This window comes from Diplodia corticola (genome assembly GCF_001883845.1).
Source record: "Diplodia corticola strain CBS 112549 chromosome Unknown scaffold44, whole genome shotgun sequence".
Lineage (NCBI taxonomy): Eukaryota > Fungi > Ascomycota > Dothideomycetes > Botryosphaeriales > Botryosphaeriaceae > Diplodia > Diplodia corticola.
In genome coordinates this window covers 276,710-303,562 of record NW_017971523.1, presented here as the reverse complement: position 1 = coordinate 303,562, position 26,853 = coordinate 276,710, and the positions used below count along the sequence as shown (strand labels likewise).

The 26,853-nt window shown below is 58.5% G+C and overlaps 8 protein-coding genes across 8 annotated transcripts; 4 read left to right on the top strand and 4 right to left on the bottom strand.

The window, feature by feature from the left end:
* Window positions 1-811: 811 nt before the first annotated feature.
* BKCO1_44000100 (ww domain-containing protein) lies at window positions 812-2,334 on the bottom strand (the record flags this gene model as incomplete). Its single annotated transcript, XM_020276063.1, has 4 exons — window positions 812-1,500; window positions 1,554-1,847; window positions 1,902-2,097; window positions 2,234-2,334. Coding segments are annotated over 4 exons (1,280 nt in total), but the record flags the coding sequence as incomplete, so codon positions are not given.
* A 1,615-nt stretch (window positions 2,335-3,949) lies between these two features.
* BKCO1_4400099 (gtp-binding protein ypt1) lies at window positions 3,950-4,337 on the bottom strand (the record flags this gene model as incomplete). Its single annotated transcript, XM_020276160.1, has 2 exons — window positions 3,950-4,144; window positions 4,203-4,337. 2 exons carry the CDS (start codon window positions 4,335-4,337, stop codon window positions 3,950-3,952), a joined length of 330 nt encoding a protein of 109 aa, XP_020128091.1.
* Window positions 4,338-5,551: 1,214 nt separating this feature from the next.
* BKCO1_4400098 (mitochondrial carrier protein) lies at window positions 5,552-6,789 on the bottom strand (the record flags this gene model as incomplete). The annotated part of the gene is made up of 7 exons (XM_020276159.1): window positions 5,552-5,887; window positions 5,939-6,116; window positions 6,166-6,299; window positions 6,350-6,463; window positions 6,520-6,561; window positions 6,621-6,658; window positions 6,708-6,789. 7 exons carry the CDS (start codon window positions 6,787-6,789, stop codon window positions 5,552-5,554), a joined length of 924 nt encoding a protein of 307 aa, XP_020128090.1.
* Window positions 6,790-7,966: 1,177 nt separating this feature from the next.
* On the top strand, window positions 7,967-8,419 carry BKCO1_4400097 (uncharacterized protein; the record flags this gene model as incomplete). The annotated part of the gene is made up of 3 exons (XM_020276158.1): window positions 7,967-8,113; window positions 8,173-8,182; window positions 8,238-8,419. 3 exons carry the CDS (start codon window positions 7,967-7,969, stop codon window positions 8,417-8,419), a joined length of 339 nt encoding a protein of 112 aa, XP_020128048.1.
* A 3,115-nt stretch (window positions 8,420-11,534) lies between these two features.
* On the top strand, window positions 11,535-18,124 carry BKCO1_4400096 (glutamate synthase; the record flags this gene model as incomplete). The annotated part of the gene is made up of 4 exons (XM_020276157.1): window positions 11,535-11,719; window positions 11,787-11,827; window positions 11,885-15,238; window positions 15,291-18,124. The coding sequence occupies 4 exons, from the start codon at window positions 11,535-11,537 to the stop codon at window positions 18,122-18,124; spliced, it is 6,414 nt and encodes a 2,137-aa protein (XP_020128047.1).
* Window positions 18,125-19,664: 1,540 nt separating this feature from the next.
* BKCO1_4400095 (uncharacterized protein) lies at window positions 19,665-21,017 on the top strand (the record flags this gene model as incomplete). Its single annotated transcript, XM_020276156.1, has 1 exon — window positions 19,665-21,017. One exon carries the CDS (start codon window positions 19,665-19,667, stop codon window positions 21,015-21,017), a length of 1,353 nt encoding a protein of 450 aa, XP_020128030.1.
* A 462-nt stretch (window positions 21,018-21,479) lies between these two features.
* On the bottom strand, window positions 21,480-23,814 carry BKCO1_4400094 (c6 transcription factor; the record flags this gene model as incomplete). The annotated part of the gene is made up of 7 exons (XM_020276155.1): window positions 21,480-21,871; window positions 21,943-22,035; window positions 22,108-22,313; window positions 22,368-22,907; window positions 23,004-23,526; window positions 23,575-23,726; window positions 23,783-23,814. 7 exons carry the CDS (start codon window positions 23,812-23,814, stop codon window positions 21,480-21,482), a joined length of 1,938 nt encoding a protein of 645 aa, XP_020128029.1.
* A 621-nt stretch (window positions 23,815-24,435) lies between these two features.
* BKCO1_4400093 (flavin-binding monooxygenase) lies at window positions 24,436-26,521 on the top strand (the record flags this gene model as incomplete). Its single annotated transcript, XM_020276154.1, has 4 exons — window positions 24,436-25,102; window positions 25,160-25,266; window positions 25,326-26,333; window positions 26,399-26,521. The coding sequence occupies 4 exons, from the start codon at window positions 24,436-24,438 to the stop codon at window positions 26,519-26,521; spliced, it is 1,905 nt and encodes a 634-aa protein (XP_020128028.1).
* Between the last annotated feature and the right edge of the window lie 332 nt (window positions 26,522-26,853).

Below are 26,853 nucleotides of genomic sequence, written 5' to 3'. Positions count from 1 at the left end.
GGGGCACAATTCCAAAAGAAGATCGTACAGACTTCAAGCGCTATCCTCCGCACGTTTCCCGCCGCCTCGGCCACGTAGATGCGATCATCGTCCAGCGGGTCCGCAGCCACGGCGAGCAGCTTCGAGGTCAGCTTGATCGGGTCGCCTAGCTTGTTCTTCGACTTCTCCGCTTTGCGCGTCTCTTCTGAGAGCGCTGAGCTGTTTTGCGTTGGACGGTTGACGTTAGCTCGAGGTAGGTTCCTTTTCGGAATTGCGGAGAGTAAGCCAGGAGAGAATCGCACATACCTTGTTTGGAAGAAATGACCTGGATCCGTGGAGCGCGACATGGTTGTGTGTGTGGAGAGCGAGGGGTCGGAGGTGCTGGGGTTCAGTGTTTGGTGGGGCTTGCACAGATACCTAGGACGTGGGGCGGGAGACGCGTCTGAGCGTGACCGCGCAAGTAAATGCAGCTGTGCGTACAGTAGGTAGTAGGACCAGAGCAACGCATGAAATAGAGCCGTTTGCGATCGAATTAATTCAAGCAAGACGGTGCCACGGAATCAACGCCACCAGCTTTGGACCGCAGCAAATATACGATTAGAAGACTGCGGGAAAGACCTTTCGGGTTCTCCATGAATTGGCCTTCACTTCTCCTCAACTCAAGAAAGGTATCCTAACAACCAAATTTCTCAGAAAATTCCACCTAATGCCGTATCACTTTTACAGTTGCCGCTCACCGCGCGTATGCCCTTCCATGATCCCCCTCCTTATGCAAATTTCGATCACACTGCATCGTACACGCTCCAATTATAATTTTAGGAGAATCAGTTACCATCCGGGCTGCGACGGTGCTGCGCTGCCATGGTATCCAGCCTGATGTTGTCCCTGCCCATACGCACCATGTTGCCCATTTGGTGCTTGACTGACGTACCCTGCGGTATAGCCACCCTGCTGGGGCTGCACCGGCGATTGACCGTACCCTCCGTGAGGAGATGGCTGTCCGTAAGGAACCGCATTATAGCTGCCCTGTGAAAAGTTCCCAGCAGGGGGTGGTGGGACATGCTGCGTGTTGCCGTACCCTCCATGCTGCCCATAAGCACCTTGCGGACTCCCTTGATTGAAGTATCCCGCATGGTTTTGAGGCTGGTCGTGCGGCGCAGAGCTATAAGCTCCCTGGTGGTGCTGTTGCGGTTGCGCAGGCGGAGGCGGGAACGAAGGGGTGCTTTGCGCCTGGGGTCCCCATGATGCCGAACTTTGCGGGCCAAACGATGATGTATGCTGCGGCTGACTACCGAACGACGAAGTGTGTGCAGGAGGCGCATATTGGTTTTGACCATTGAGCGGGTTGGGGCTGGAATATTGGTTGTTGTAGCCGGGCTGTCCGGGATACGACGGTCCGGAGTTGGGTGTGTGGGAAGCGGAGCCAACGGGGTTATAGTGGGCAGGCGGAGCGGTGCCAGAGTAACCGCCAGTCGTTGGTGCTCCAGAAGAATACCCGTAATTATTGTTCTGCTGGCCGTGCTGTACCTCGTCAGCATAAAGACGCGGGACCTGGGAGTTTACGATCGCCATACCGAGCCATGACTTCCACCGCCTAGGATGCCGCCCAGCACACCTCCCAACCCACTGCTCTGATGAGAGCCAGCAGAGCCGCTGTGGCTTCCCTGTTGTTGCCCATGCGGCTTGTTCCCTCCAAGCAAGTTACTGGCGAGCGATCCTACAAGCCCGGCAGTGCCACTGCTGTGTCCGCCAGATTGAGAGCTGCTTCCGTGAGAACCACTGTTCAGGAGTGATGTAGCCAGGCTTCCAATCCCAGAAGACTGTTTTCCGCCGCCATGCTGCGATGCTAGAAGGTTGAAAGCGGTGCTCTGTATCAATGTTCATCAGCGACGTTCAAGTGCCAGTATCGGGCTCGCGCTTACACCCAGGCCTCTGTCGCTACTGTAATCCTCGGGTACGCCGTTCGGCGGTTTCGCTGGGTCGGGAATGCCCGCGTTTTCGCATGCGCTTGCAGGAATCTGCTCGGGTCGCCGCGAAGGGCCAGCGGGGGCTTCGCTGGTTGGCAGATCCCACTGCGAAACGCCGGTGCTTATCTGGACGTAGTAGTATTTGCGAGAGCTGCAAGGGTAGGCATCGTCAGCCGCGGAGCTGCGAGATTCCTCAGGGCGGAGGCCGGGCGAATTGGCTCGTCGTGCGGGCGCCCGGAAGACTGGGGTTCAAAGGCCCTTCAAAGCGACGGCGCGGGGTAACGCACCTGCTGTCCCACTGTGCTATCCAGCCTGACGGCAGCTTCGGGAGTTGAGAGTCGCTCGGGCCTGCGTCTGGCGACAGAGGTGCTGCCGGCGTGCCCGCCATGGTTGCCGAGGCAGAAGAGGTTTGTTAGACAGCTAGCGGGGACTGGTCGAAATGGATGACGGGCGGGCGTCTCGGGGGTGGAGTGGTGGAAAGGAGAGCGGCCGCGGGAAAGCCTCTGGGACCAGCGTGTGCGTGGAAATTAGGATAGAACGGGCGGCAGGGATGCGGGAAGTCGCGCGCGTCGGGCTTCAGGTCATATAGGCGTGGAGGGCTGTGCTCTGGAGCTCGCTGCCCATGATGCAACCCAAAGGGTCCAGCGGACATTCGCTGGCACCCGCCGACTGTGGCTGAAGGACGTGGCGCAGCGCGGGCAAAAAAAGACCGCGCAGCATCCCGAGTATTCTCACGCGGCCCCCTCGCCGTGTTCGCCGTGTTGGTATGTACACTGATGCTGCTGCTGCTGATACTGCCGCTGCCGCTGCCGCTGCCGCCGCCTCCGCCGCAGGAGCACGCCAGCCACCGCCGCGTAGGCATCAGCTGCGCGCGCTCAACGATTGCGTGTCCGGCCTGATGCGTCCGTCTCCGCAGGCGGCGGCCCGGCGCCCTGCGTTCCCACTTCGTTCATTCCCGACGACTGTGCCAGCTGACATGTCCACACTGATACCCACGCGGCTAATGACCTTGAAAAGACGCCACGGGAAACAAACTTGCGGCCACCGGAACGAGAGACGGAGGGAGAAATTACTTGTTAGTGTAGGCCCAGGAGGGAAAGGGGGTGAAGAGCCAAAGGCAGTGGACTGGCTCGCCGACCGTTCGGTCAACGGGTCAGCCCGTCGCGTTCACCAACAAATCAAGGTGTGAAAAGTGCAACGCTTCGTATGGGTCCCAGAAGGTTCCCTTCGAGTAGCCATATCTGGATGGATGCTACACCTTCTTCAGTGAAAGATACGCTGCGCAGAGCAATTTCCTGCTAAGAATAGAGGTAAAATGCGCGCGCATGTGCGACGAAGGCCATTTAACGGATACCGGGGTGTCTTCTGCCAGAGCCGCATAATCCCTTGTTCTTCTCACTCAGTGTCCGGAAGGCCTGGATGAGCCGTAGTTGTTGTGCTGTAGGACCCTTGTCATGGGGCTTCAGTATACGGATTGCAAGGCCGTCCCAGTTCTTATGAAGGCCCCCCTCCCTGGGTCGATCAATCTGTAACACCAGGCACCATCACTTTTCGGGCTGTAAGATAATGCGCAGGGCTGGGTTGCTGCAGAGAGCGGTTGTACGAAGTTTGATATCGCATTAAGAAAAAGCAGGAAAAAGAACAGACCCTCGCAACCTCCATGAACCCGCAAGAAAAGAAAAGATAGTAGCGTCTGCAAGAAAGGGGGGGAAGGAAAAAGAATCCACAACTCTCACACCATGATCGCCGTTAAACCTTATTCACCACGGATCCTCGATGGCAATCTGACGTTCCGATTCTCATCCCGCAGAGGCTAACCTGCGGGGACCGTATTATGAAGTGACCAGAAAACCCGCGCGCATCCAAAGGACTTCCTGCCCGCCATCTACCATGCAACAGGACGCACTGAAACGTGAGGGACATCTCTGCATAGGACGTGGTGCCCGGGGTCGTAGAGGGCATCCGGTTTCGCAAATCGCTCCGTCATGACCGACATAAACCGCCTAGCAGCATCCACCGCCCGAGCCCGACTGGACACCCTGGCCCTGTCCGATCGGGACCGTGGGCTTGTTGTTGACCTGCGTCGTGCCCATGCGCTCCTTGATCTGCCTGGCCATTGTCAAGAAAGCCTGCTCGACGTTGGACGCGTTCTTGGCCGAAGTCTCCAGGAAGGGGATGCCAAGGCTGTCGGCAAATTCCTACGATACCATGTCAGCATGCCCTCGGCATCCAGATGGTTGAACAGCTTGAGCCTACCTTCGCAACCGTGTACTCAACGACCTTCTTGTCCGCCATATCGGACTTGTTGCCCACCAGCAGCTTGTTCACACCCTCGGTGGCGTAGCGGTCAATCTCCTGGAGCCACTGCTTGACGTTGTTGAAAGAGTCCATGTCGGTGACATCGTAGACGACGCAGATGCCGTGGGCGCCGCGGTAGTAGGACGACGTGATGGTGCGGAAGCGCTCCTGACCGGCGGTGTCCCACTGCAGATCAGTTAGCCCCGCCTCTCTCCGCGCCGCTTTGAGGGGAACCCACAATCTGGAGCTTCACGGTCTTGCCGTCCAGCTCGATAGTCCTGATCTTCTGTATGGCTGTCAGCTCCGCGGCCAGGCTGCCTCGCGCCGAGGGTGAGGGAACGCACGAAATCGACACCGATGGTGGAGATGTAGCTCTCGGTGTAGGTGTCATCGGCGAACCGGAGCAGCAAGCAAGACTTGCCAACACCGGAGTCTCCGATGAGGAGCAGCTTAAAGAGGTAGTCGTATCTGACAGTGGTGCGCGGTTAGCGTTGCCTGCAGGCGCGGCTGCCTGGGCTCTTCAGTGGCATCGGCATCGTGGAGGACGAGAGAACGACTCTGTAGCAGCGGTTAGCCTCCGGGCGGATCCTCGCGTGTCGCGGCGGTTGGTACCGGCGGCGGCGACAAAGGCGCACGGCGGCGGAGATACCATGGGGGTTACGTACTACTCGGGGTTCATCGTGGCTGCGGGATCTGAGCGGGCGGCTTTCGGAAGGGAGTGAGAAGTGAGTCGTGGAAAGCAGCTTGCTGCGGAGGGAGGAAGGCGGAGTCGACAGTGTAGGGAGGGGGGAGCGTCGAAGGCGTCGTGAGCTAGATGTCGTATAGGGCACCCCAGGACCTCACCGTTCGCCCTGCAGGCGATCACGTGCGCGAAGGGTCAGTGTTTCACCGATGGCTGCTGGTCACTTCGCGCCCGCACGCCGCCCGGTCTTGAGCACCTTGGTACCTGACACTCGCAGCCACATGTGTCATGGCAGCATTTGCGTTGCATCTGACCTGCCCGCGCACTTGATCTCACAGGCGCGTCATGGCGCCAAGCTGCGCGCAGCAGGAGATGAGTTATCTTTTTCTAGCCAGTCGCTCTAGATACGCTCTCTAAGGCCGCCGCTTCTGCGTGCGTGCGCCATCACGTCTAGACAGGGAGGTATAAATAAAGTACAAAGGAACATCGCCGGGCTTGTCGCTCGCGATTCCAGCCGTCATGAGAAATAAAGAGCGCCCGCATTTACAAAGCCCGTAACACCGTATACACTTTTCCTGCTCGTCCGCAGCCCCCGCCACGCTTATCGGTCATGTGCGCAATGACTTCACATGAGTTTGTCGAACACAGGGATCAACGTCTGCGCCAGCCAGAACGAGAAGACGAGCTTCGGTCCGGTCATCAGCAGCTTGGGCGTCAGGCCCTTGAAGAAGCTGGTGAATCCCTCGTTCTTCATCATGTTCGAGACAATGCGGAAGCCGCTCTCCGGGTTCTCGAAGTTGCGGTTCTGGATGCGGGTCTTGATCACGTCGAGAGGTGCCGAGACGACGAGAGATGCGCTAGCACCAGCGATCGAGGCGACGAAGTTCTGTCCCCAGGTAGCTTTGTTATAGTCCTGGAGCTTGTAGATGTACTCCTTGGCAAAGGCAGATCCGCCGAAAAGCTAGAATCGTGTCAGTAGTCGCGCTTTCCAGCTGATGCGAGGATTTCGTACCGCAAACGAGCCGGGCGCATTGCGAGCCGCAGTCCAGCCCCAACCTCTGTAAAGACCGAAACCTTCATCCTTGATGATGCGGAAGAGACCACGTCCCCTGAAAGCCTCGGGGTTCGTCTGGCGCTTAATCTTGAGGACGTCGAGCGGAAGAATGCAGATCTCGCCAATACCGATCAAACTGTGCGCTGTTAGACGCTTCGTTGACAATTTGGCGATAATGTACTCACCTGCCAGCAGTGGCATGCATGATGGCCTTGCCGGTACCCTTACCGAAGGCGTTGTCGAACTTGTCGCCGTGGTTCTTCGCCAGGTAATCCCTCACGAAAGGCTGACCACCATACTTGTACACTCTTTGGAGCACCTAACGAACGTAAATATCCGGACACCCTTCTCGTGTCCATCCCGACGTACCTTGTAGACGGCCGCATATCCAAGACCGGGGAACAGGGAGAAAAACCGGGCGGAAAGCGCGGCGCCTGCCTTGTCCTTGAAGATGACGGTGTTGAGCTGTACGCTGGACGCGATCTAGGAAGCCAGAAGTTAGGACATGCGCAATTCAGAGGGCGATGCAGGCTACAAACCTTGCCGTGGTTGCTCATCAATCTTTTCGCGATGGTGTCAACCTGTTGAGATTATCGTCAGCGTCGGGCGCGAAAACAGAAAGCACCCAGTTCAAGCTTACAGGGTGGAAGACGGCCAACTCGGCGATACCGGCGCATCCTAAGAGAGTCAATTGAAGCCTGCATGGCACTCTCTTGCATTGCCTTACCTGCTCCCGTCAACCTTGCGACGGTTGACTCTTTCTTGAACTCCTTCGAGGCCGAGCCAGTGGAGGCAATTACGGGGGCCATCTTGAATGATGATGCTCAGGAGATTCCGGGAGCGAGGAACGGGTGGAAAGGTGCTTGAGCGCGAACGGGACGTGAGGACGAGCGGGATGTCGAGATCGGAGGAAGTTGAGCGATACTTTTTTTCGGTCGCAGCGGATTCGCGCCAGGGTTGCTCGAGCGGAGCCACGAACGCCTCCGAGGCCGCTGGCGTGCCTCGCCCGCTTGCCGCCCCAGCGGTTGCTTGAAAGAGCCTCAACCAGCTCCGACTTTCCAGAGAGGCATAGCTCAGCAGGAAGCTAACAGTTTCAGCGGAAGACTGTCGCACCCATTGCGAGCAGAAACAAATCTGACTGCTCAATTACATGGACGCAGCAAGACGGATTGTCAGGCACGGCTTGAAAATGCGTGCACGCGCCCGGTCGGAGCTAGGCACCTTGTCGGTTCTCAGACTATCACTTGTCAGCTGCACCATCTTTTTTCTAATTGATCGTTATATCTCGTTCCCTTCGCCTGCTAGGACAGGCCTGGATGCCGATTGGCGAAAGCAATGCGGCTCTATTCGTGCCATTACTGCAAATTTTATACATGTTTGATTGTGAGACGTCGAGACCGCATGTTCCTGTCCTTGTCGTAGGTAGATGGTCACCATCAGGACCAAAAAAAAAAAGGAAAATACACATGGCAAGTAGGGTCTGTAATCACATCGTTACGTCAAGCCCATTGCATTGTAGGATGGTGTTTGGCGTAGGGGCTCATGATTGCGGCTGCAGGTTGTGACAATCTCCCGTAGGACATCAACACCAGGCGCGCCGGGGGTGCGAATAGATCGAGCCAGGCAGGATGTGTGTTATCCGGGGTATTTCCATCGTGCAAGCAACTGCAAAGGGTTGCTCTAAGTTTCGTGATATCTCAACCCTTCGCGTTGCTGTGGCGGGTGTCTGCGCTAGGCCCTTTGGTGCAAGTGCTATGATGATTGGTCAACGCGGGGAGGCGCGCGGTGTCGCGCTCAGCGCCGCACGTTTCTAGGCGAGCGGACATCTTCAGCGCGACAATACAAGCTGCAATCCGTTTGCCCTCCACCTCAACAAAATCATAGCCCGCTCGCACCCTCCTGGACCATCGCCGATCACTCGCCGACACAACTACCCCCGCACTTTCTTCACGACCGCGACTCAGACCATCCAATACCCACGTCAACATGAGCGCCGAGCACACTGACAACACGATGACGGGCGGCGATGCTTCCCTGGACAAGGGCAAGGGCAAGGCCGCCGAGCCGACCCGCGAGGACGTCAGCATGGGTGAGGAGGACAGCTCCGACGAAGAGTCTGGCGCCGAAGAGCCGGTATGTTTGCTCTGTCCAACCTCGCGGCCAATGTGCGACTGCTAACTCTACTCACCCAGGCCCCCGAACGTATGCGCCGCTTGCCCTGACCCACCGTTATCGTTGTTGCTGACCGCATTCGCAGCTGAGGAGGTCGATGAGGACAACATGGAGGAGATCGATCCCGACAACATCATCCAGGATGGCAGGCGCACGCGTGGCAAGACGATCGACTTTACCAAAGCCAACGAAGAGGTTGGTCAGGAGGACTATGATGAGGATGACGACGAGGACTTTGAGGACCCCGACGAGTCCATGGAGCACTAGACGTATGTGCCCGTTGCGCCGTCTACCGTCGGCGTGTGCGCGTCACTTCGCACAATATCGGAACCTGAAAGTGGGAGGCTGACATGTTAGCAGCACTGTAGGTTCCTTCGAACCTCGGTCAACAACGGCCTTCGAGTCCTGGAGTGAGCCGTGCTGGCGCCAGATCTGCACGGGAAAAATCATAGTTGGAGATGACTGCTGCTTTCAAAAACATAAAAGAAAACAAAAAAGAATCCAATGCGGGGTATGGTATCAAAGACTACGCATTGGCACGAGGATGGTTCTAGCGTGGCAGAGACCCATTGGCATACCCGGGATTAGGCAGAGTTGGCATACGAAAAAAAAAAAAGAATACCCCAATTACACTGCTTCCGACTGCTCCCGCTAGCATTTATATGATTGAACGATGACATAGTAGTTCGGATCTTTTCCCACTGTTCAATCAATCCGGCCCATTAGGAACATCAACGGACGAAGGGCACTGCAACAGCCTGGACGCATGTGTACCCAATGGGACCACAGCTGTATGTGAACACATCATGCATGAGTGACAGCTGGACGTCGCAGAGACAGCTACGCATCGGGTCCGAAGATGCCGCAGTCGGCCGTGATTCATGGGTTTAACGTTGCAAACCAAATTAGGAAACCCAACCCACTCTCTGGCATGTTATCCCACGCGGCACCAAATTCCGCCTCATCACCGCAATTTCGACCTGAGGTCTCTGTGACTTGCTTCCACGGCTCTACCTAGCGCATTCGGTTGAGCTCCCGCCGGATGTACGTATCCTAGACGCTAGTGCGCGCACGGGAGGGTCGTGGCATCTGCACACATTTCGGCCAATGCGATTGGTCTCTCGCGGACCCTGAGCAGCCTCGCCGTCAGACATCAGGCTATCGGTAAAAGGCACACAACCACAGTGCCGAACCGGGAGGAGCCTACTACTAACGTTCACGTGGAAAGCGATTGTACGGGCGATGGCGCGACGTGGTTCCGCGGTTCCGGGATGAATAGCAGTAGGCTCAAGATGCCGATACATCTGCCAGCGACGCTACCGCCGCGATCATGAGCCGGGGACCGGGTTATGATTTGAACGCCAACATAGAGCCAGCGAAGGTGGATGACGACGGACGTGCAATAGCGCCCTGGGGCAGCGGCGCGATTTCGTCCGCCCAGGCGCGGAAGACAACGGCGGGGCGTTGTTGAACCCTGATAGGATCTCACGGCGCAGGCAGATGCCCGCTTGCGGAGGCAGCCGTGGCGGCGGAGCCCCAGCCTATTTCGGCCGTGTGGGATGGTGTGGCCATCATGTGCGGCGTCTTGCAGCAGCACGAAGTTCAGCAGCGATATCGGCGGCTGGCCTCGCTGGAGGGTTTGGCGAGCAGCAGCTGGGAGTGACTCATCGGAATGGATTCGCAGAGGTTCCGTGCAATCCCGAGGCGTCTCGGCCTGCTCCGCATCGAGTGGGTGGATATTTTGTCGCCGAAGCGGCATGGCTTCCAGGCCGGCGCCAGTGTGCGCCCGACGGCCGCGCGGGTTTGCGCTCCCAATTTCGTCAATCAAGCGCCGCAAATCACTGCGGCCGAGGGGGCGCCGACGGTCGCCGATGCGGGCAGCGTGCGGCTGGGCACGCGGGGAGTAGTCTGGCAGTCTATCAAGCAAGCCGTTTCCGGATGCGCGCACGCTGATGTGCGCCTTCGGGAGGGTCGCGATAAGGACAGGGCGGCGTCATGACGAGCTTGAATTACCCTCAGGGAAACTCGAGCAGCCAATTGCGGCCAATCAGCGGCGCGGAAACAGGCGCTTGAAACGTATGCGCGGGCTGATTTGCGGCCGCCGTCTCCCCCTCGAAGCTTGGGCGACGCTCAAGCCGCATGCGAGCTGCAGCGGCCAGCCTTCGCCATGTCATCGGGCAGCGGGCCAGCGAATCACAGGCGCTGCTTAGCTACTCCCGCTGCCACCGCCCTGGGAGGCTGGCGAGATCTAAGCAGCTTTCGGCTGCGCGCCGTGGCAGAAACCGTGGGGTAGCAGGGAATTTTTCATGACCGACGTATGCAGATAAATAAACATGCGCGGAGCACCAGGCCCTGCCAAGCGGCCGCTGCGATTGCGGAGCGCGCGCGCGACCGTCAGGCGAGCGCCTCGGGAGAGGGCGCTGCGAGGGCGAGCGATGGGGTCGCAACGGGGGCGACGGCGACGACGAGGCAGCGTTGCGGTCAACGACGTGGTGGGCGGCGCAGCGGGGCGTGTTCTCGGTGTAGCTTGCGCAGAGCAGAGCAGTGACGGAGCAGCGCGAGCTGCGGCGAGGCCAACCAGGCCATTGCCATTGGTAAAACAATTCTCAACGTGCCAATGAAAAATATCATAATGGTAATCTGGCTCTGGCTCTAGCGCTTTCGTCGCCTTCCCCACCTTCAGGGCAGGAGACGCCTTCATAAGCTGCCTCGCCGTCCGCCTCCGTCACTCTCCTGCCGTTCGCACTCCCTCTCCTCTGACTGTCACTCTGGTAGCGTTGCGCACGCAGTGACCCAGCCGTGCTCCTACAATCAATCCCATCCAGCGCGTGAGTGCTCTGTCTGCTTCTCCCACCACCTGCCCTGCCCTTGCCACATCCACATGCAGCAAAATTCCTGCCGAGCAGGGCTAGTATCGTGCGCCCCACTCGCCCTGTGATTCGCCCAAGCTCTTATCGTCAGCGCCTGGGGACGACACAGAGGCGCCGTCTGGGGACTGAGCTACATCATCTGCCTGGAGATCGTCGCGACGTGGTCGACCAGCTTGCGCACCAGACGACAGCTCGCCCCTCCACCCGTTGCTCGATTCCCGATCGCCACCGCCGGCCTACTCTTTTTCCATTCCTCTGCCCGTTTGCTTGCTCGCAGCCCACAACCGAAAATTCTCCCTCCGCACCTCACCCTTCCACTTCCCTCCGTCGCCAACTCGACCGACGTCACTCCACCCACATCGCACGCCCGAGACCAAGCACTTCGGGGCTTCTGCTAACCATTGGCCCGTCCAGGCGGCAACACTACCAGATAACTCACGACGCCTCACTCGCCAACAGCGCTCCTGCAGTACTCAATCCATCGCAGAACGATTCGGCCTGTCGCCGAAGCTATGGGTCGGGTCTCATTCGCTGAAGATACCAAACAATGCGACAGTATTGAGGAAGAGTACACGCCCAGCGTCTACGAGTACGAGAATACTCCGGACAACAAGTCATGGGCGGGCGCGCTCCCTAAGAAGCAGGGTCTCTACGACCCGGAGCTGGAGAAGGATGCATGTGGTGTCGGTTTCGCTGCGTAAGTCACCCGCTCGCACAAGCCGTGCGCATGCCTCTCACCGGGCTCTTGGCTGACGATAACACAGCAACATAAAGGGCGTTGCGAGCCACAAAATCGTCAGCGATGGTAAACTTCGTATCCCCCGAGACTCCAGGAATGGACGCTGACGCGTGAACTCTCCAGCTCGGAACCTTCTGTGCAACATGACCCACCGTGGTGCGGTTGGCTCAGACGCCAGAGACGGCGACGGTGCCGGTGTCATGACCTCCATCCCCCACAAGTTCTTCATCAAGAACTTCGAGCGGGACCAGGGCATCAAGCTGCCCCCTCAGGGCCAGTATGCCGCAGGCAACTTGTTCTTCAAGCCGGACACGGAGATATTGAAGGAGACGATTGCTACGTTTGAGGAGATTACGGATTCTCTTGGATTGCGGGTTCTTGGGTGGCGAGAGGTTCCCAAGGATTCAACACTGCTGGGTCCGGCGGCGCTTTCGAGGGAGCCCATCATCCTGCAGCCTTTCGTCGTTGCTAGGGATGCCTATGGCCCTAGCAATGCGCCGAAGGAAACGTACTCCCAGGAGTTTGACGAGCCGTGGTTTGAGAGGCAGCTGTATGTGCTGCGCAAGAGAGCGACGCACGTGATTGGTCTTCACAACTGGTTTTACCTTTGCTCTTTGAGCAACAAGAACATCGTCTACAAGGGACAGCTTGCCCCTGTCCAAGTATACGAATATTACCACGATTTGGTCAATGTTGACTACGAGGGGCACTTTGCTCTCGTTCACTCCCGTTTCTCGACGAACACTTTCCCCAGTTGGGACCGCGCCCAGCCTCTGCGATGGGCAGCCCACAATGGTGAGATCAACACTCTGCGCGGCAACAAGAACTGGATGAGGGCCCGTGAGGGTAACCTGAAGTCCGACCTCTTCGGCGATGAGCTCGAGCTGCTGTTCCCCATTATTGAGGATGGCGGTTCTGACTCCGCGGCCTTCGACAACGTGCTCGAACTTCTCACGATTAACGGTGTTCTCTCCCTCCCTGAGGCTGTCATGCTCATGGTTCCCGAAGCGTGGCAGGGCAACCGTGCCGTTGACCCTGCGAAGCAGGCTTTCTACGAGTGGGCCGGCTGCATGATGGAGCCCTGGGACGGTCCTGCTCTCTTCACCTTCGCTGATGGCAGGTACTGCGGTGCAAACCTTGACCGCAACGGTCTGCGTCCCTGCCGTTACTATGTTACGGATGATGACCGCATCATCTGCGCGTCTGAGGTCGGTACCATTGGCATCGACCCGGAGCGCGTCGTTCAGAAGGGCAGACTGCAGCCCGGAAGGATGCTTCTCGTCGACACCGTTGCCGGCCGCATTGTCGATGACTCCGAGCTGAAGGCCACTGTGGCCAACAGGCACGATTTCAGGGCATGGATTGACAAGCACTTGCTCACCATGCAGGGCATCTACGGTGCTCTCACACAGAAGGGCGAAGATCTCTCCCACGCCATCACCGAGACTAAGATTCAGGAAGATCCTCGCCTGAAAGCTTTCGGCTATTCACTGGAGCAAGTCAGTCTACTCCTTGGTCCCATGGCTGCCGACTCCAAGGAAGCCCTTGGATCCATGGGCAACGATGCTCCGCTTGCCTGCTTGGCTGGTCAGCCCCGTCTGCTTTCCGAGTACTTCCGCCAGCTCTTCGCTCAGGTCACTAACCCTCCGATCGACCCCATCCGCGAGGCAATCGTCATGTCTTTGGAGGCATACGTTGGTCCCCAGGGCAACTTGCTTGAGATGGACGAAACTCAGGCACACCGTCTCCTTCTTCCGTCCCCCATTCTATCCATCGAGGAGTTCAACGCGCTGAACAACATGCACATTGTCCAACCCGCCTGGACCAGCAAGGTTATTGATATCACCTTCCCAAAGAAGGCCGGTGTCCAGGGCTATCTCGATGCTCTGGACAGCATCTGCGAGGCTGCAACCGCGTGCATCCAAGAGGGACACAGCATTCTTGTCCTGTCTGACCGCGCTGTCTCCGCCGATCGCGTTCCGGTGTCTGCTCTGCTGGCTACCGGTATGGTCCACCATCACCTTGTGAGGAACAGGTGGAGGTCTCAGGTTGCGCTTGTCGTCGAGACTGGTGAGGCACGTGAAGTCCACCACATGTGCGTTCTCGTTGGTTATGGTGCCGATGCCATCTGCCCGTACCTCGCCATCGAGTGTATTCTCAAGATGCACCGCGAGAAGCTCATCCGCAAGAAGCTTGAGCCCCAGCAGCTCATCGACAACTACAAGCACTCTTGCGACGGTGGTATCCTGAAGGTCATGTCCAAGATGGGCATCTCGACCCTGCAAAGCTACAAGGGTGCTCAGATCTTCGAGGCTCTCGGTATCGACGACGCTGTTGTCGACCGCTGCTTCACTGGTACTGCTAGCCGTATCAAGGGTATGACTTTCGAGCTCATTGCGCAGGATGCCTTCGCCCTCCACGACAAGGGTTTCCCAAGCCGCCCTATTGTCGAGGTGCCTGGTCTTGTTGAGACTGGCGAGTACCACTGGAGAGACGGTGGTGAACCCCACGTTAACGATCCGACTGCCATCGCCAACATCCAGGATGCCGTTCGTTCGAAGAATGACAAGTCGTATGAGGCCTACTCTAAGGTCGAGTACGAGCGTATCAAAGACTGCACTCTCCGTGGTCTTTTGGACTTCAACTTCGAGGAGTGCACTCCTGTGCCCATTGAGCAGGTTGAGCCTTGGACCGAAATCGTCAGGCGTTGCGTCACTGGCGCCATGTCATACGGTTCCATTTCCATGGAGTCTCACTCGACTATCGCCGTCGCCATGAACCGCCTCGGTGGTAAATCCAACACTGGCGAGGGTGGTGAAGATCCCGAGCGTAGCGCGATCATGGAGAATGGAGACACGATGAGGTCTGCCATCAAGCAGATTGCGTCTGGCCGTTTCGGCGTCACCAGCCACTACCTTGCCGATGCCGACGAGCTCCAGATCAAGATGGCCCAAGGTGCTAAGCCCGGTGAGGGTGGTGAGCTGCCGGGCCACAAGGTTTCCGGCGCTATCGCGAAGACCCGTCACTCCACCGCTGGTGTCGGTCTGATTTCGCCGCCTCCTCACCACGACATCTACTCCATCGAGGACCTCAAGCAGCTTATTTATGATCTGAAGTGCTCCAACCCTCGCGCTCGTGTCTCGGTCAAGCTCGTTTCTGAGACTGGCGTGGGTATCGTCGCCTCTGGTGTTGCCAAGGCCAAGGCCGACCATATCCTGATCTCCGGCCACGATGGTGGTACCGGTGCCTCTAGGTGGACTGGTATCAAGTACGCCGGTCTGCCTTGGGAGCTGGGCTTGGCCGAGACTCACCAGACTTTGGTTCTGAACGACCTTCGTGGTCGTGTCATCGTCCAGACCGATGGCCAGATCCGTACCGGTCGTGACGTCGCCATTGCTACCCTGCTTGGTGCCGAGGAGTGGGGTTTTGCTACTACCCCTCTAATTGCTATGGGTTGTATCATGATGAGGAAGTGCCGTAAGTGAATTCGCGCTCACCTTGGGAGATGCCAAAATTAACGATGTAACAGATCTGAACACTTGCCCTGTCGGTATTGCCACCCAGGATCCTGAGCTCCGCAAGAAGTTCATGGGCACCCCGGAGCACGTCATCAACTTCTTCTACTACATCGCCAACGAGCTGCGTGCCATCATGGCCAGGCTTGGTTTCCGCACCATCAACGAAATGGTCGGCCGTTGCGATGTCCTCAAGATCCGTGATGACCTCCGTACTGCCAAGACGGAGAACATTGACCTCTCGCTCATCCTTACCCCGGCCCACACTCTCCGCCCTGGCGTTGCTACCTACAACGTCCGCAAGCAGGACCACCGTCTTCACGTGCGCCTGGATAACAAGCTCATCGCCGAGTCCGAGCTTGCTCTTGAGAAGGGCCTCCCCACTCGCATTGAGTGCGACATTGTCAACACTGACCGTGCTATGGGTGCCTCTCTGTCTTACCAGATCAGTAAGAGGTACGGCGAAGCCGGTCTGCCGCAGGACACCGTCCACGTCAACATCAAGGGTTCTGCTGGTCAGTCGTTCGGTGCCTACCTGGCCCCCGGTGTTACTCTCGAGCTCGAGGGTGATGCCAATGACTACGTCGGAAAGGGATTGTCTGGCGGCCGCCTCATCGTCTACCCGCCTAGGTCGGCTGTCTTCAAGGCTGAAGAGAACGTTCTCATTGGCAACGTCTGCTTGTACGGTGCTACTCGCGGCACTTGCTTCTTCCGCGGTGTTGCCGCCGAGCGTTTCGCCGTTCGCAACTCGGGTGTCACCGCTGTTGTTGAGGGTGTTGGTGATCATGGCTGCGAGTACATGACGGGTGGTCGCATTCTCATTCTCGGCTCCACCGGCCGCAACTTCGCTGCCGGTATGTCGGGTGGTATTGCCTATGTCCTCGACATGTTCCATGACTTCGAGGGCAAGGTGAACCAGGAGATGGTTGAGCTTTCTGGTGTGGAGGATCCGACTGAGATTGCTTTCCTCCGTGGTCTCATCGAAGACCACCACCACTACACCGGTTCTGAGCTGGCTGCTCGCATCCTGCTTGACTTCAACCGCGCTCTTCCCCGTTTCGTCAAGGTCCTTCCCACGGACTACAAGCGCGTGCTCCAGGAGGAGGCTGCCAAGGCGGCCGAGGCTAAGAAGCAGCAGTACCCTCTGCCCATCCTTCCTGGCAATCCCGTCCGCACTGCCCACGAGGAGTCCAACAAGAAGAAGGAGGCCGAGAAGGACAAGAAGAAGAGCGACCTCCTCGACATTGAGGAGAGTGTCGGCGATGCCAAGGCCGAGAAGAAGCGTTCTGCGCTTGTCCTCGACAAGACCAAGGGCTTCATGAAGTACCAGCGCCGCTCTGAGAAGTACCGCAACCCGAAGACTCGCACCCGCGACTGGCAGGAGCTGTCTACGCGTCTCACCGAGGATGAGCTCAAGTACCAGACTGCTCGTTGCATGGACTGCGGTGTTCCCTTCTGTCAGTCTGACAGCGGTTGCCCAATCTCCAACATCATCCCTAAATGGAACGAATTGGTCTTTCAAAACAGCTGGGAGGATGCTCTCAGGCGTCTGCTAATGACCAACAACTTCCCCGAGTTCACTGGCCGTGTCTGCCCTGCCCCTTGTGAGGGCGCCTGCGTCCTCGGCATCAACGAAGACCCTGTTGGTATCAAGTCGATTGAGTGCGCAATCATCGACCGTGGCTTCGAGATGGGCTGGATGGTTCCGTCGCCACCCAAGGTTCGCACTGGCAAGAAGATCGCCATCATTGGCTCTGGTCCTGCTGGTCTCGCTGCCGCCGACCAGCTGAACAAGGCCGGCCACGAAGTCACCGTCTACGAACGCGCCGACCGTATGGGTGGTCTCCTAATGTACGGTATCCCCAACATGAAGCTCGACAAGAAGGTCGTTCAGCGTCGCATCGACTTCATGGCGGCTGAGGGCATCAAGTTCCAGCCTGGTGTTGCCGTTGGCGAAGGCGACATCACCCTTGACTCTTTGAGGGGTGAGAACGATGCGGTCGTTCTGGCCACTGGTGCCACCGTCGCTCGTGATCTGCCCATTAACGGTCGCAAGCTTGAGGGCATCCACTTCGCAATGGAGTTCCTCCACAAGAACACCAAGTCCCTTCTCGACTCCAACCTCGCCGACGATGCCTACATCTCGGCCAAGGGCAAGCATGTTGTTGTCATTGGTGGTGGTGATACTGGTAACGACTGTATCGGTACTTCGCTTCGCCACGGCGCCAAGTCGGTCACCAACTTCGAGCTGCTGCCGCAGCCCCCGCCGGAGCGTGCCCGTGACAACCCATGGCCTCAGTGGCCTCGCATCTACCGCGTGGACTACGGCCACTCGGAGGTCAAGACCCACCACGGCAAGGACCCGCGTGAGTACTGCGTCATGTCCAAGGATTTCGTCGACGACGGCAGCGGGCGCATCAAGGGTATCAACACCATCCGTGTCGAGTGGACCAAGAGCGCCACGGGCGGTTGGGATATGAAGCAGGTTGAGGGCAGCGAGCAGTACTTCCCTGCCGACCTCGTCCTGCTCTCCATGGGATTCTTGGGTCCTGAGGAGCGTGTCCTTGGCGACAGCATCGAGAAGGACGCCCGCAAGAACGTCAAGACGCCTCCGGGCAGGTACAACACGAACATCCCTGGTGTCTTCGCCGCTGGTGACTGCCGTCGTGGCCAGTCTCTTATCGTCTGGGGCATCAACGAGGGCCGCATGTGCGCTCGCGACGTCGACTCGTTCCTGACGGGCGCTGGCACTCAGCTGCCTGTCACTGGCGGCATCGTCAAGCGTCCCCCGTATGAGCTCATGAACCAGGAGGCCGCCCCCAAGGAGCTCATCACCGCCGCCGCGTGAAAGTCGATATAAGCATGGAAAACCGTCCTCGCTTTCCAGGGCATCCCATCACGTTCTTTCCTTTGCGATACCCAAATCAATGTTTCAAAAAGGATGACTGTACAGCGAGTAGCGGTAGAGGTTGAGGGGCTATTTTTCTTTCAACGACCATCAAGAAGTTCAAGGATTTTCATGGTATTGACGATGACGCTTGTACGATGATGGACCGGAGATACGGGACAGGGGCAAAAGCGAAGGAGCAAATAGGGAAAAGGTACAAAAGGCCGATGCATCCCAGCTTAAAGAAGAATTTGGGTGGCATGGATTTTGCTTTTTTAGGGGTCTCTCCTTCCAGTCCACTTTTGTACAATTTTGCTTTTCCCTTGCCCGAGCCCTATTTTCTCCCTAGCCTTTTCTTTTTTACTGCCTTCGATGCGACGAATAGGAGGGGGCGTTTGGACTTTTCATTTGCGGTTCTGTGGTACTTGCGTTTTGTTTGCAATTCAGTTTCGATAAACTACCACGATCCGTGAGCTGGCTACAATCACTTCAACTAGCGTTAGAGGCAATGGATCGTGTCAAAATATTGGTCTTCTGTCTGTGACATTCCATATGACTCAACCTTGGGTGACTCGTGCGCCACTCTGACATGAGCCAGCAGTCTGGTTGGCTTACTGTGAAAAGACTAAAATATGAGTGTGGACATGGCCCGGAGTGCAGCGGTCCAAAGGCGACAGCTTCGGACGACAGAAGTCCGGGGCCTAGACCAGGAAATGTAGTGCACGATGGACTCGAGGCATCTGACTGGATCGCCAATCTACCATCGCCACAGTGGGTGACGAAATAATCGACCCACCTACATGGGCAGCGGAATCCTCTATCTGGATGCATTTGTGTTGGTTTAATGCTCGCATCTACATCCGGATGTCTGCTTCAGCTACTACTTACTGGTGCTCTGCCGCTCTTTCCGGCGCCGACATGGCCCGGTGTTGGTCCGTGCACTAGCGTCTTGGCATTTAGAAGTAGTTATTGCCTAGCCCTCTTCGGAGGGCACTTGGAGAATACACGACACTTGCCACCACTCTTTGGCAGAGCCTATCACCGGTTTCCGGAGCTCTACCTGGTCTTCCCCGCAATCTTTCGCTTGACCTGCCCCACCACTGCCCCTCTCTCGCCCTGCACAAAAGTGACAAGCTCTCACTGCTGACGCTGGCCTTTGCCCGCATCCAGACTACATATGCCCATGATTGGCGGGTCATCTGGCACAGGGCCATCTCACCCCGGATTAGAAAGCCGCCGCCTGCATTCGCCCAACCCGGCCCGGCCAGGACAGCTCCGGCGACGAGGCATATCGCCAGCTATAAGAGAAGCGAACAGCTCCACAGGCAGCTGCGGCCCTGCTGATGATGTGATCACGCTATCGGGCCACTCCGTCGAGCACGCAATCTGCACCCATTGACCGCTATAGATAGAGCAAACAGCCGCATATCACCTCTTGGCCCAAAGAACGAAAACTTGCCGAACTTCGAGAAGTCCCCGGTGCCTGGTCGGTACCGTCATCATGGGTAGCAACGGCGTCTGGCCCGCCGAGTCGGAGAAGGTGTGTACGTTCGAAGCCTTTTTTCTTCCCGCGTCGTCCCTCTTGAAGATTCAATTGAGAGCGTGTTCCCCAGCATTCATTCCCACGAAGAAAAGAAAGACATCTAATCCACGGAACAAACAGAACCCCTCCCTCCTCCTCTACAACCCCCACGATGCCCGCCACGAAAACCGCCCCGTGCCGCAGCCCTCGGACCCGCACGACGTCCTCGTCCGCATCGCCTACGTCGGCTGCTGCGGCAGCGACGTGCACTTCTGGCACCACGGCGGCATGTCGCGCAAGGTGTCGCCGGCCAACCCCATCGTCATGGGCCACGAGGCGTCGGGCATAGTCGCCGCCGTGGGCCGCGGCGTCACGTCGCTCGCGCCCGGCGACCGCGTCGCCATCGAGCCGGGCTACCCGTGCCGCCGCTGCCGCGCGTGCAAGGAAGGCCGTTACAATTTGTGCAAAGGCATGCGTTTTGCCGCCGCGCCGGGCGGCACCACGGCGGGCAACGCCGGCGGCATGGCAAAGGTCGCCACGCACGGCACGCTGTGCAAGTACTTCCGCATCCCGGAGGACTTCTGCTACAAGCTGGGCGACGGCGACGATGCCGACGGCGTGAGCCTGGCCGACGCCGTCCTCGTCGAGCCGCTCGCCGTAGCCGCGCACGCCGCTCGCCTCGCCGACGTGGGGCCCGGCCAGGACGTCGTCGTCATGGGCAGCGGCACCATCGGCCTGCTCTGCGCCGCCGTCGCCCGCGCCTTCGGCGCCCGCACCGTCGTCGTCGTCGACGTCCTCGAGCGCAAGCTCGACTTCGCCCGGCGCTTCGTGCCCGGCGTGCACACCTTCTTACCCGACCCCCTGGCTGCTCCAACAAACCCAACCGCTGACGACAGCGACGACGACATCGACGGCAGCCGCGCCGACGCCCTCTCCGAAGCCACCGCCGCGCGCATGATATCGCTGCACAGCCTCGGCGGCGCCGACGGCGACGGCGCCGATGTCGTGCTCGAGGCGACGGGCGCCGAAGCCTGCGTGCAGACGGGCATCCACGTGCTGCGGTCTGGCGGCACCTTCATCCAGACGGGTCTCGGCAAGCCGCGGCTGCGCGTGCCCATGGTGCGCATGAGCGAGAAGGAGCTCACGCTCAGGGGGTGCTTCCGCTACGGGGCCGGTGACTTCGAGCTCGCGCTGGGGCTGATGCGGCAGGGGAAAGTCAGCGTCGGGATGCTCGTCAGCTCCGAGGTGCCGTTTGAGCGGGCGACGGAGGCGTGGGAGCGGACGGGGAGGGGGGAGGGCATCAAGAATTTGATTAGGGGGCCGGTGGATTGATATTGTGGGAGTGACTGACTGGTGTCGATCGATTGATTGATCGAGGTGGGGGGCTGGGGAGAGAGAGAGCGAGAGAGAGAGAGAGAGAGAGAGAGAGAGAGAGAGAGAGAGATGTTTGGGAGATGGTCTATCCGTATTTCTCTTTTCTTTTTTTTGAACTATGAACGTGAAGTTAACGGACTTTTTTCCTCCATCGAGTATCGCAAGGCGCTATGATTGAAGAGAAATGTCAAGGGAAAAAAAAAACCAAATTCATCATTAACCCCTCGCGGGATCATGTCTTGCAATAACGCCGCAATCAACTTACGAGGGGAGGACTTCTCCAACTGCGCCCACTGCAGTACGAGCCCTCGTGTCTTTTGAAACTTTGTCAAAATGGCCAGAAATCTTTTCTTTGTAATCCCACGCCATGCGCGAACACCGTCTATGTCTGTTTCCCATGCCTTCTTCTTTTTCTTTCTCTTACGTGTCAAGCAACGCGGCGGACGTCTGCACGTCCTGAAAGTCAAACCCCGCCTCCACCCCCAAAATCGCACCGATGTTCCCTTTCCGAGCAGCAACGGCACCCGCCGCGGTCGTCGTGGAAGGAGCAGTAGTAGAAGGAGCGACGGAGGCACCACCAGAAACACCGGTCTGATTGCTGGTGCCGTTGTGCATCCCCGAGGCCGCCACCGAGTTCGGGTTGGCGTGCAGCAGGTGCACCCAGGGCTGCAGCCGCTGCGCCCAGAGGTGCAGCGCGTCGTCGATGTCGAGGGCCGAGTATTGCAGGTCGAAGAACTGCGAGGGCAGCGAGCTGATGGAGAGGGGGATCTTGTGCTCTGAGAGGGCGGTGCGGATGACCTTTTCGCGCCGGTCTTTTTGGCGGTGTCAGCGTGCGCTTCGTAGGGGTTGAATGTGTAGGGGAAGGGAGAGAGATTGGGCATACGTGATACAGGCCAGCGTTGGCCTGAAGTCTTGAGGGCGTAGACGAGGAGGTCTAGGTTACGGGGACATTCGAGATTGAAGTATTTGGCGTGGACTGTTCCAGGTTTGCGGGTTAGTTATCTATGACGTTTAAAACGATGGTGACGACTTCAGATGGTTGCTATACCGAGGAGGAAACGTGCTGCGACGAATATGCAGAAGCTCAGCTGTGGGTTCGTGGTCTCGACATCGACATCGTCGACTACGCGCACGGCTGCGGTGATGTCGTTGCAACTGTCCAGGCAGCGTTGGATGGCGTGGAACCACGGTTCGAAGAGGTGGTCGAGGCCGTGGGGCGGAATGGTGAGCCGTTGATATATGAGGATGATTGCACTTTCCGAAGTCAGCGCCAAGTGTGGTAATGTCAAGTTGTTGAGAACTACTCACGCGTTGAACATGCATCGGGTCATCAGGATGTTGGGGTCAAAGGGTGTGAGAGGATTGCCGGGCGTGAACGCAATGGAGCCGGAGCCTGCCTGCCATTGCAAGAGCCGAGCGTCTACAGCCTCACAGTCTACTTGTGCCTGCGGACGGTCTTCTGCGGACCTCATATCGTACGATTGCTGCAGAAAGTTGTGGACATGCCAGAGTTCGGTTGTGAACAGGCCGACGTAGAGCGAAAAGGACGAAGAGAATTCAAGATCATCAAGCGACCATATGCCCATAGCCGCCTCAGAGAAAGACCACACGGCGTTATTACAGGGTAACAATGCGTTTTCAATGGGCTGAGGTAAGCCAAGATTCCAAGCAACACCGAGAGTGGAGGATGAATCCAGGACTTCTGTCATCCAGTAGGCGCGGACGTTCTCCTCTTGTGATACCAAAGTGCCGGGTAACGGCAGCATGCGGGGCGGCAGCCTTGAAAGCTGGTTGAAGTTGGCGCATTTATTGATCACGAGATCCCGGAGACCCAGGAGTGTGGATATTCTAGAGCAATCGTGTCAGAAGGCATTCACTCCGTTCGCAGACATATGAGAAGGTGTGGCAGGCGAAAGAATCCCAGCCATTGTACACGGGACTTACCGCTTGCAAAGAGCTATGAGGTTCCAGTAGTCCGTCAACTTGCCGGCAGCTGAGTCCAAGAGCGTAATAATCAGTATGGACTGAAGGCAGTTCAAGGACAAAGTGCCCATCGCTTCCATGACGACATCATTCCGCAGAGACTTGGCTATCCTCCGTCTTTCCTCGAGAGGGGGAGCCCCGGAGACTGACGAATGTGAAATGGTCACGGCTGCAATGGCTTTGAAGACGATGCTCAAGTTGGAATCCGCGGGCGGGATATTCGCCTGCAAGACATCGGCAACAGAGGGTTGATGCAGGATTGAGAACCAAGGATGGTAGTCTCGAAACCACAAATCGCAGAGTTCATTCAAAGTTGGCGAGGCAAGGGGGTCGAAGGTGCGCAGACTTGACGGCGAGGGAGATTGGCTTGGGGAGGAGGAATCCAGGCGGGGGCTTTCGCTGGAGGCGGCGCTAGCGTGGCCGGAATCAGAGGACGGGGCAGGCTGATGAGTTTTGAGGCTGCGGACTTCCTTCTCCAGGACGGCTGGATGTAATCAGCTTTGCGCCGAGAAGGCAGGGCAACGAGACGCACAGAGCCTCTTCTCCAGTTCCGAAACATAGCCGGCGCGGAGGCCAGGCTGTTTCGCCGTCACCCAGCGGCACTCAAGGCCGCTCTGTATGCAGAAGTTGCACGAGGGCAGGCGACGGTCGCACTTCTGCTTCCGTGTCCGGCACACTATACAGCTACCAGATAGCTTAGCAGTCATCCCGGCGGGGACTAGGCGAAAGGGACAACGTACACCGTCTTGCTGAGCCGGCGGGAGTCTTCCATGTTCAAGGTGGATGCTGAGTCGCAGGAGATGGCCCGGTGGAGCAGTGGAAGGCGTCCCGACGAGCAGGTATGGCGGCGCACGAAGGGAAAGACTTCTGGGTATTTGGCGGGGCGCCACAGTGCGGCGACAAAAGCAGACACTGCTGGTGGCGGGCCGTGTCTCGCCGAAGGATGCAGAGCGGTGGGGATCGCGGGGCTGCCAGCCGACGATTGTGGGGAAGGCAGGTGGGCCGAGACCGCCAGAGAAGATGTGGCCGCCCTGTGCGCACAGCTGCTGCCGGAAGCCGGCCACAACAATCACACAGCGCCTCTCCGCATTTCTTGCCCCGCGTTGCATCCACGTCACGCCCGACTCGGCTTCAACTGCCTTCGGCCCACGTTCCCCGACCATGCTGTGCTACCGTGGAACTCAATCACCGCTCGACTTTCTGTCTCACGACATGCCCAATCCGCACCATTGATATATAAGAGCTGAAGATACCCTCCCTGGCTGTCTTCCCGACACTCTGCAAGCTTCATTGGCTTCCCACTTCCCACCCTGTCTTTCCCCGCTTCCCCCTCATCCTCCCCGATTGACCCCAACGTCCCCAAGGGATCGCAACGTCCCTTCCGTCGTCCAAAATGCTGGCCACCGACTCCCTCCACACCATCAAGCTCCCCACCTTCACCAAACCGGAGCCAGGCACTTTCCCCTCCTCCACCAGAACCGCAGCAGCAGCAGCGCCGCTCAACCCCACCTCAATCGCGCGAGAATGGCTCAGCGCCTTCGCCGGCGCGCTCTCCGCGCCGGCGGACCAGCTCGCCGCGAGCCTCGCCGGCGTCCTGCACGCCGACTGCTGGTGGCGCGACCACCTCGCGCTGGGCTGGGACCTGCGCACCGTGCGGGGCCTCGACGCGCTGGCGCCGTTCGTGGCGGCCGCGCAGCCGCGCTTCCGGCTGCGGCCCACGGCGCTGGCCGAGACGGGCCAGTTCGCGCCCGGCGCGAAGACGCCGGTCGAGGGGCTCGAGTGGGTCGAGAGCATGTTCGAGTGGGAGTCGAGCGTCGGGCGCGGCAAGGGCATGCTGAGGCTGGTGCGGCAGGAGGAGGAGCATGTGTGGAAGGCGTACATGCTGTACACGGCGTTGCAGGAGCTGAAGGGGTTCGAGGATAGGGTCGGCGTCAGGAGGCCGCACGGAGGGAACAACTCGCTGGTCGGGGGCGCGATGAAGAATGGGAATTGGACGGAGCGGAGGAACAGACAGATTGAGTTCCTGGACGCGGAGCCGCAGGTGGTCTGCGTGGGTGCTGGTGAGTAATGAGATGTCAATGGGTGGAGCTGGCCGGCGGAAGCTGATGCAGTGGCAGGCCAGTCCGGTCTCAACCTTGCGGCGAGGCTGCAGGCGATGGGGGTGTCTTGCTTGTTGGTCGACAGGAACAAGCGTGTGGGTGACAACTGGCGGTGCAGATACAGGGTGGGTTGCAGAAACATTGCCAGCCCAGATCATGCACGGCGCTGACGCACAAGACGTAGACTCTCGTCACTCATGACCCCGTCAATTACACCCACATGGCATACATGCCCTTCCCGAGCACCTGGCCGCTTTTCACGCCCAAGGACAAACTCGGGGACTGGTTCGAAGCCTACGCCACGCTCCTGGAGCTGAACGTCTGGCTTTCCAGCACCGTCACGTCCAGCTCCTACTCGGACGCCACGCACACCTGGACCATCACAGTGGACCGCGGCAACGGCCAAACCCGCACCCTCCACCCGCACCACGTTGTCTTCTGCACCGGCCACTCGGGCGAGCCCAAGATCCCCAGCTTCCCTGGCCAGTCCGACTTCGCCGGCACCGTCTACCACGGCAGCCGCCACGTCGATGCCACAGCCAGCGGGGCCGACCTCTCGGACAAGAAGGTCGTCGTCGTCGGCACGGGCAACAGCGGGCACGACATTGCGCAAAACTACCACGAGGCGGGCGCGGCGGCCGTGACGATGGTGCAGCGGCGCGGCACGTACGTCATCTCGGCCGCCGACGGCAAGGGCATCTTCGCCATGCACAAGGGGCTCTACGACGAGTTCGGCCCGCCGACCGAGGACGCCGACGTGTTCGCGCAGAGCCTGCCCGTCGCCGTGCAGTTCGCCCTGCACGTCCCCTTCACCGCCATGGTGCGCGACCAGCTCGAGCGCGAGACGGTCGAGGGCCTCACGCGCAACGGCTTCGTGCTCGACTTCGGCCCCGACGGCAGCGGCCTGTTCAGAAAGTATATCACTCGCGGCGGTGGCTACTACATCGACGTCGGCTGCTCGAAGCTCATCTGCGAGGGCAAAGTGAAGGTCGCGCACAGCCCTGATGGCATCAAGGGGTTCGAGCGGGACGCGCTGGTCCTCGCCGATGGGAGGCGGCTGGAGGCGGATATCGTTGTGCTGGCGACGGGCTACGACAACATGCGGACGAGCGTTGAGAAGGCGCTCGGCAAGGAGCAGGCGGAGAGGTGCAAGGACGTGTGGGACTTGGACGAGGAGGGTGAGATCAATGCGGTGAGTGCATCCTTCCCGATGGGCCCCTTTCGCACGGTGTTGCTGACTTGATGTGTGTTTGACAGATGTGGCGCCCCAGTGGCCATCCTGGCTTGTGGTTCATGGGCGGAAACTTGGCGCTGTGTAGGATCTACTCGAGGTTCCTGGCGTTGCAGATCAAGGCGGTTGAGGAAGGCCTCAATGCCTGATGAGGATCGGTGATGGTTGATGCCTGGACACCGTGTTTGAGTGCAACTCGGCAGTAAAAAAGTTCCCGAAAAACAAAGGTTCAGATGTCGTGTATCAGAATAGAATTATCAATGTAGTGTCATCTTTCCAGAATGAAAAAGGGTTTGTGTGTCCCTCGTGGGTAGTTGAAGCAAACATCTTGACGTAAAGGGGTATCAAAACCCCACAGACGCGACTAAGTGGAGATTCAACCACCTACGGGCTTGCGAAGGGTAAAATCTTTGGTAATCCACTGTTGCAGCTGAGATAAGGTCAGTGTCGGTGGCTGAGGCATTAAACCACCCTATCATTT